Source organism: Temnothorax americanus, unplaced genomic scaffold (genome assembly GCF_048541705.1).
Source record: "Temnothorax americanus isolate GAGA-0224 unplaced genomic scaffold, ASM4854170v1 Scaffold31, whole genome shotgun sequence".
Lineage (NCBI taxonomy): Eukaryota > Metazoa > Arthropoda > Insecta > Hymenoptera > Formicidae > Temnothorax > Temnothorax americanus.
Window position 1 is genome coordinate 23884 of NW_027509453.1, and position 8346 is coordinate 32229.

Below are 8346 nucleotides of genomic sequence, written 5' to 3' on the forward strand. Positions count from 1 at the left end.
TCGTCTTCTTTCACACACCGACCGATTATTCGAATAAATTATCCGCTCTTTTTTCTTTATCTCACACTCACGAAATTTTTCGGCGTGGGTTAAGAGTCGTAAACGGTTGTGTAAGTCGATAATGTCGGAGATATGAAACGATTAACATTCACCCATGATGTAATCGCTCTCAGAGCGCTCGGGCCTTTCAGTCCTAATTTCGGCAGTTCTATTCGACATTGTAATTTGGTGAATGGAGTCACTTTGAAAAGACTTGAAAACAGCCGAGCCGAAAGTAGCAGAAATTGCTTTGTCATTATTGTTACCTTGACACATTCAACATCAACTTGTGGAAGAATCATTTAATAATTTAATTTAAACGACAATGTAGAAATGAAGATGAAATATTGTGTGTGCATCTTATCTACTTATTATATCTAATAAATGCATTTAGAATGAAATGTGCAATGAATTTTAATGAAGAGAAACATAAATATCTTTGCATAAATCTATTTCTTCTACTTGAAAACTAAGCTATTGTATAAATATTAAATGCAGTGCAGATATTATTAAAAATTAAAATACTATTTTCAGAGGCTGATAAAATTCTTTAGCTAAATTAAAAAATTTAGCCTTATTATATAAATAGATCACTATATTATATACAGTTTGGAACTTTTTGGCCTTAACGTTTACTTCACCATCTATTTAATTCTTATTCGCTGTCTTCGTTACGTTTAAAAAGCGTTTGGGTTATCCTGCAGAAAACTGCCTACTTGATTCCCGAGATTCTTTTGAAATTCCCTTACATTTACGTCTGATTGCTGAAAGATTAATTTATTGAGACTATAATAAAGATGACTAAACACAATTAATAGTTCGATAAGATATGTTCAAAGGAAAATAACGAAAGAAACGAATATAATGAAGACTCACGTTCAGAGCATCCTGCCATTCGATATTGAAGAGCCTTACTAAACCACGCAAATTTCTTCTAATCAAATTTTGCAAGTTGGTTGGCGTGAGTCTGAAAGGTGCCTGCGTGGTCGAAGTTGTCGTCGTTGCGTTAACACCTGCAACGTCGCTGGACGTGTTATCTTGATCAATCGACGGTGCGATTGTTGTTGTCGCATCGGCAGCTATCAACGGATGACTACTGACTGACCGTAGTGTAGTCGGATCCGGTTCGATGCTTTGATTAATGAGATTACTAATTTGTTGGATCGCCGATCGCGTATCGTTGTACGTCTGAAATGAAACGGAACATCAGTCGACCGCAGAGAAACTTTCGCTTTCTCTTACGGCTTAAAACTCGAGATAAGAATATCTGTTTTCAATATTTTGTTAATCAATAAGAAAAAATAAAATTAGTTGTCTGCTAAAAAAAATCGCTCGCTATATCGCAGATATTCTGTAGATATTGTTACGATTCTGACAGGTAATTTAACAACGCCTACAATTAAGTTTCGCAATTAATATATGTCACAGAATATATATCGCATCTTTAGAAAAACACTGTCACCATTTTCAGGAGAGAGAAAAAACAAATTTAATTCAATTTTTTGAATTGTGAGATAACTAACGCTATTGCAATTACGATATTTTGCTATAATAAAACTCATACTCTTTCTTGAAAAGGTCTGGTGTGATTTGTCAATTTATTTATGACACTATTAAACCAGCGACCGCAACATAACCGGTTTAAAAGAATAACGACACTTCTATCTTCGCATGTGACTTGTGACATGCACTATTGGGTGCTTTTCATTTAGCGACACAAGTCGACGCAAGGGTTATTCTGTCTTATTTCAACATCTAGTGAACAACAAAGATAGAGTGACGACTTGTGTCGACTTGTATCGTTAACTGGAAAGCACTCATTATAGCACGTATATAGTTTTTTAGACATTTTAGACTTAACTTTTTATATATAAGCTTAACTCAAAATCGAAATGTTTTAGTTGTTACAGTACGCTTCTAAAAGTGCGATATATATATAGATATATTTCATATATATATATATATATATATATATAATGTATTATATATATACGTAAATATATTTTTTTACCTCAAAAGTAAGTCTTGCCAGGGTCCAGAAGAATCCCGGCCGACGCCTGCGAACTTGCCTGACAACCCTTTTCGTCTCTTCAGAGATGTTCATTTCCGCGATGATTCCATCTTCAACTGTGTTCTTTTCGATGTCATTCTCCTCGGACAATATTTTGCCTAACATGTTCATTTTCTTCATAATTTCTTCGTCTATTTCTCGAGTCTTTTCGCGCTCCAATCGTGCAGCGCTTTCTTCTTTAGGAGTCTTTCGATTTTCATCAGACTGAGAATAATAATACGATCTGTATACTTCTCCTAGCTGGTTTTCCGGCATGGATCTTGCCGCATTTAGTTTCACATTGCCTTCCGAATGACGCTCCTTCAAAGGTGTTCGAGACTGCACTGAATTATACTTAGGATGATAAACGTTGTACTGTGGAGGTTTTGGGATATTAGGATGAAACTGTTCTTCCAAAGAAACTGGTTCTGGTTGTGTTGGTCGAAATCGGTAATACACGGGGTCGATTTCGTAAGGAACCCAATCTGACCTTTCAGCTCCGCTATAAAATGGGATGATCAGGCAGAGGAGCAGCCATCTGGCTGCAAAGGAATTGATCGATGATATGGACATCTGCAAGAAAGAAAATATTCGTGAGATTAAGAATACATATTAGAGGAAACTAACAGGGAAAACAAATTATTGACGAAGAAATCAAGAATTTGTAAAAGGAAATCTTCAGAAAACTGTGTAAATTATAGAAATATTTGCAAAAATAAAGGATAGTTGTTTAATTACACATTTGTCGAACGTTAATATAATGTAATAAAAATAAGTTATTACGTATATTAAATATTACGTATAAAGAATATGTCATAACAGACATGAAGTTCTAAAACTGCATTTCACGGGACCGAAGAAACATCACGCAGTGAGAGTTGAACGATGACTGTGATGCACGAAAAAGAACCTGCAGTTATTACGTAAATTGACTGTCATCATTTAGAGAAATAAGGAAAGGAAAGGTTCGCCGAAGGAAAACCACAACAGGAAAATTGTAAATTATAATTTGAGGAACGAAACGCTTGCAACTGCTACGATCCATTACTCACTAAATTAATTATGTAACTTGTCATATTTTTTGGAAAAAAAAACGTACCTCGATCAATACTTACAATTTGGTTTAAAAAAAACGTTTAATTTTTAATTTGTAAATAAGGATTTTTTCTGTGGCTGTCCGTAATTTATTCAATAATTTATTAAAATAATCTGTCTTCAAGCAATGAATTCATACTTGTTGACTTACATTGACAGCAATGACGTCTAAATCCAGACACACGTTCTAAAATGTTTCTTCTCTTCGAGCGCACGTACATCTCTTCAATAACTATTCAATCACTCAGCATTCTACCTTCTTCGACACTCATAAGCTGACTGCTTTAAAGTGCCTCTCGAAACGATATTAATTTCAAATCTTTACGCAAGAGAGTCTCGATTCCGAAACCTTTTCCGCTGGATAATCTATGCGTCACTCATGGTTTGCGGCAACAAAACGGCAGTTTCTATCGTTCCTTCACGCACGATCGTTCGAAAAATTGCTTCCCTTCGACCTAACACGGCGATCGCGATGTATAGCTGTTAGCTGGTTGATGGCCCTCGGCGTTGATCGAACCTGACTACCGGACAATACCGGCGATTCGCTTCCGCGAGGATCGTTCGAAGATTTCGACGATCCATTTCGAACCTCTTCGTAGTACGTGACACGAACGCGTAACGCGTGAACCGAATTAATGGTGGGCCTTAACGTGCCTGTGGTGAAACAATGAAGCCCGATGAATATCCGATGTTTTAACGCTGTCGAAAATTTGGGACTTCTAGCGTTTCACTTTATAGATGATCAATGCTTTGACAGCAGGAAATTGCTAAACGCATATATGAAATATTCGCGAAAAATGATTAATTAATTATTTTAGGTTTCAGGTATCGCGAGCCACTCATAAGAAATTTACTTGTGCGAATCTTGTATAGTTATATAATGTTTAATATTCATTAGCGACGACACGGTTATTGAATAATATTAATCGAGCGTCCACGGTGACTGATTACGTCGCGGTAATTTTTGAAGCGATTCTGGTGCTGCAGTATCTTGAACACTGCACATGCCATATACCCACAGACCCAAGTACTTAAACTTTGTAAGACTTTCTACTTCCATGAAGTATAATATATATCGCACAAAGATTTCTATCGATTGCGAAAATGCAAGCGTACGTGAAATGATTTAAGTGGATCACTTATATCGTGCTCGGCCAGCCGCCTTATTGGGCACAATCGGGTTTTAACGAACCACGTGTACTATTTTTAGATGCGACAAATTTCACCTTCTCCGCATTCCACGATTTTCTTTGTATGAAGGAACGGCGTAGAGAAACTAAGGGGGGAACGTGAATTTTATTATCTAAGAAAACCAAGATTTTAAAATTGATTAGAAATACGTGGTGTTCTAGAATTTGCAGTCTTAACTTTGACATTCCCAATATATAATTGTAACACCATAAATTGTAACACCAAACTTTATCAAACAAAAATTTGTATTAAAATTTTACCGAAGATTAACAAAGGAAGATGATTGTTATTATCTTCGTGAAGTTTCGCTTGCAAAAAGTCCTACAGCTCAAAAGTACGCATTGACACTTTTACCAAAGAAAAACCGTTGCAAACTTACAAAATCTGTAATTAAAATTAAAATCGCGAGCTGCGGAACTCGTTGCACTTTGACACTGATTCAATTTTTTGTCTGGCACTTAAAAATTGACAAATCGGTAGATATATTTCTTTTTTATCACAGTAGCACGATATTAGGACACTAAAATCTGTCACGATAAATGTTTACACGCCATCCTGTCCGGAGATCAGTAACCGCGATACTTAACCGTCCTTGCCTTCGAAAACTTGCCTGAGGTTCAGGTCCACGTGGACTACAGTGCGAAACGACTTCCATCTTTCACTTTCACTCTTCGTAATCACACACGTAATCGAGATCGGTTATTCCGTTATATACGTGCTAGTATGTATTTTTTATGGTAATGGTATGAGTTTAAGGAAAGATTAGAAAAAGCAATGCATCATTGTCATGATGTACAATCTCTTCCTTTATCGTTTCTTTTACAAGCATTATATATATATATATATATAATTGTCAAAAAATATTGAATAAATTAACTCTTTATACTTTAACATGTAACATTACATATCTTAACAATTGAGAAATAAAGAGATATATTCAAATAAGTTAAAATTCAAACAAAAATTAATATCTTTTAGTAAAATGTGTCGATAAAAATTGCGTATGCCACGTGATTGCATTCTTATATACAGTAATTTTTTTTTTACATTTAGGCCGGTTTCGTTGATATGTCATTAAATTTTCGTGACACGCTCTGATTACTAGGTTTACTTATCGTTAATTAACTCGCTGATGCGAATGGCGTGCGTATAAATGACACAAGTTTGTTTGCACTGAAACGTTCCTTCGTTATCCAAATAATAAATCCAAATTACATAAAATAATGATAATAAACTTTTGCGAAATTTTCTTTTGCATAACATAGAGGAAAAATGTTGTAAAAAAATCGCGAAAAATGTTAAATATGTTATTTATATTTAGCAATTGACAAAATATACTGTGCAATGCAGTAAGAAAATAATTGTACTCGAGCGTCAGATCTTTTCACTATAAATTTGTTCGGTTTGACACAAAATTCAATTTGAAAACGTATAGATGGAATTTCACGTGGTTACGTACGTAACTGTACATACATCTCTTTTCGTACGTTTGGCTTATGTAAGAAAATGTCAGTACTTCCCTGGTATGTGTCTATGTCAATACTTATCTATCGCTTTGCGTGTCTGTGCATGCCTCTACTTATTTATACCGTCTGTATTTGTGGCGCAATCGTGATCTAATGCGGAACAAGACAAGACGAAGACTTGGTAATTGTTTGCTGTGAAATAATTTCTATTTCCTTGTTACATGTTTAACAATTAAATAATTATTTTGCAATATAAAAAGATTTCCTTGAGAGTCGTCCGTATTATACCGTATATCGAGTGCTCCTTAAAGTTACAACTTAAAATAACGAATTTAAAATTAGGCAAATAAAATGGCAAGTTACTGATCGCGGTGAAAAAAAAATAACCTTATAAAATAAATTATTACAGCTAATTAAAATTAATGACAATGTACAGACGAGATGTGAAGATACGTACCTACCGTCTTGATAAATGGCTACATTGTAAGTTACAGTCGCGCGTGTAAGCTGCGCCTACGTGTTAAAAACCTCTCTATAAAAACTTGGCCTTGACCGGACGGTCATTAGCTTATAATTGGACGTAGTTCTGCAATGCGGAACCAAGTCCAAAACCGTACTTTTTCGCTAGTGCAAATTTCGCGAAACATTGGAAATAAAATTCTGCGCCAACAATATCTCAAATATAATAATCGAACTATAGTCCTTCTCGAATACAATTCCATTTGTTACACATGTGTTCTTTAATGTACGTTTTCTTTCCACGTGTCATATGTGTTTTTTAAAATGTGTTTTATGCAATTGGCAGGTTGGTTCTTGTGTCTCCAGGGGACAGCACGTTACAGATAAGAGTTGGATTAATTATTTTTGGATAATGTACAACAGGCCTTCACGCTCATTTTGCAATACAGAATTAAACATTGGAAATGGCGTTTGATTCCTTATTAACAGAACTGCATCCAATTGTATTTTATTGAAGATTGTAATTAGTAGACAATAGAATTTTGAATTATTTCACATAATGCAATCCAGGTAGAACAGAAAATTACAATAAAGTCAAAATGACGTCAAGATAATGGTAAAATAATCAGAAAGGTAAAATAATCAGAAATAAATGTCATTTTGACATTATTTTGACTTTATTGTGACTTGCTTATTGTGACTATTGTTCTATCTGGGAAGATTCGAGATTTCACATTTAAAACGCAGGAGGAAAAGAATTTTGATATGCAATTTAAAATTAAAATTTAGCAACACTGTCGTATAAAAATACTATTTTTCTAGAATAATTACAAAACATTTTATTAATTTTAAAATTGACTTTGATAAGTATTTTGAATTCGAAGAAGACTCGTTTGAGATTTTTTACCTGTAGACTCTTTAACTATCAGTTTTTACTTCATGTTTATCTTGAAAAAATCTGTTTTTGATGCTTATAAAAACTTATATAAGACAGTCTGCAAAACTATTATTATGTTACGTTGTATTATTACAATAATTATTCTCTTCTACATATGTCGGCACAATGATTGCAGTGTAATGCTGGTTATTTGAGCAAATTATTTCGATTTTGATCAAACTCACTTGTTCTCACTTATAAAAGCTTCGTTAAAAAATGATTAGATTCTAGTATATTTCCAAGTAAACTTACATTTTTGTTTGTAAAGAGCAAATCTCAGAGATGCGAACTTCACGACAATCACTACATCAATCGTTAACTGATTGCTCATGTTTCTTACCCGTACCCATGTCGTACAAAAATGTAAAATATAAAAAAAGCATAACGTGCAATTTGTTCACACGCAAGCGCGGCACTTATATATTGCGTGATAAGTATATATATTAAACAATTTGTTTTATCGGCTTTATGTATCTTATTTGACGAATATGAAGCAATATTTCTGTTTGGAAACAGGCATGAAAAGGGGAAAAAAAGGAAAAACATTTGTCGACGTTAATAAATCATAAGCCGGTGTGGCTAATTCCGGTTTCACAATTTTTGTTACAGAAACAGTCACTTTGCAGCTCGGAAAATTTTATAATAGAAAAGCGTAATTCGAGCTGAATAAAAATTGTATCTTGAATTATAATTTAAATGCAATTATGCAATTTACAATTCGATATTCTGTGCAAAAAGAAGTTATAATATATTTATGAATATATAATTAAACCTATCTTACCTTTTTGTTGAGCAGATATTATCTTTGTTAGAGGAGGTTGTTAGTGCTTTCGTGCTATTATTATATCACACCGATGTATATGTTTATGTCACACGTTTTTTCTCGTGTCATCTACGCTAAGCGCAGTAGATGAAGTGAAAAGTGCATCTTGCCGGACGACGGAGCCAACACTACTGAGATGATTTCTCTCCGTCTCTCGATACCTCAAATCGGTCTCGAAGGTCGTCAACATTTTTCCCCATATGTCTTACGTGTTCTCCGTGTAAACGGAACAAATTAACGAAATTCTTCAGCGGTTCCGCTATTGCACAAACAAAATGTCGCAGAG

General features: G+C 34.3%; 1 protein-coding gene across 7 annotated transcripts; it reads right to left on the reverse strand.

Moving 5' to 3' along the window:
• Nucleotides 1–13: 13 nt before the first annotated feature.
• On the reverse strand, nucleotides 14–8200 carry LOC143900954 (uncharacterized). Of its 7 annotated transcripts, none has more exons than XM_077412753.1 (5): nucleotides 2889–3141; nucleotides 2051–2662; nucleotides 916–1227; nucleotides 681–803; nucleotides 14–305 (listed from the first exon to the last, which is right to left on the reverse strand). In XM_077412753.1, exons 1-4 carry the CDS (start codon nucleotides 2913–2915, stop codon nucleotides 717–719), a joined length of 1038 nt encoding a protein of 345 aa, XP_077268879.1. In that variant the 5' UTR covers nucleotides 2916–3141; the 3' UTR covers nucleotides 14–305; nucleotides 681–716. The 7 variants fall into 7 exon arrangements, with proteins under 7 accessions (XP_077268879.1, XP_077268880.1, XP_077268878.1 ...); XM_077412754.1 differs by having other exon boundaries at nucleotides 14–208; nucleotides 2889–3140; XM_077412752.1 differs by having other exon boundaries at nucleotides 14–325; nucleotides 2889–3140.
• Between the last annotated feature and the right edge of the window lie 146 nt (nucleotides 8201–8346).

Excerpts from the sequence above, each read along its gene's own strand:
- LOC143900954 (XM_077412753.1), bottom strand. The coding sequence starts at position 2,915 with ATGTCTGTTATGACATATTCTTTATAC. Across the intron at positions 2,663-2,888 it reads TTATGACATATTCTTTATAC|ATGTCCATATCATCGATCAA; the intron begins GTAATATTTAAT and ends TCTTTCTTGCAG. Across the intron at positions 804-915 it reads AATGGCAGGATGCTCTGAAC|CAATCAGACGTAAATGTAAG; the intron begins GTGAGTCTTCAT and ends TTAATCTTTCAG.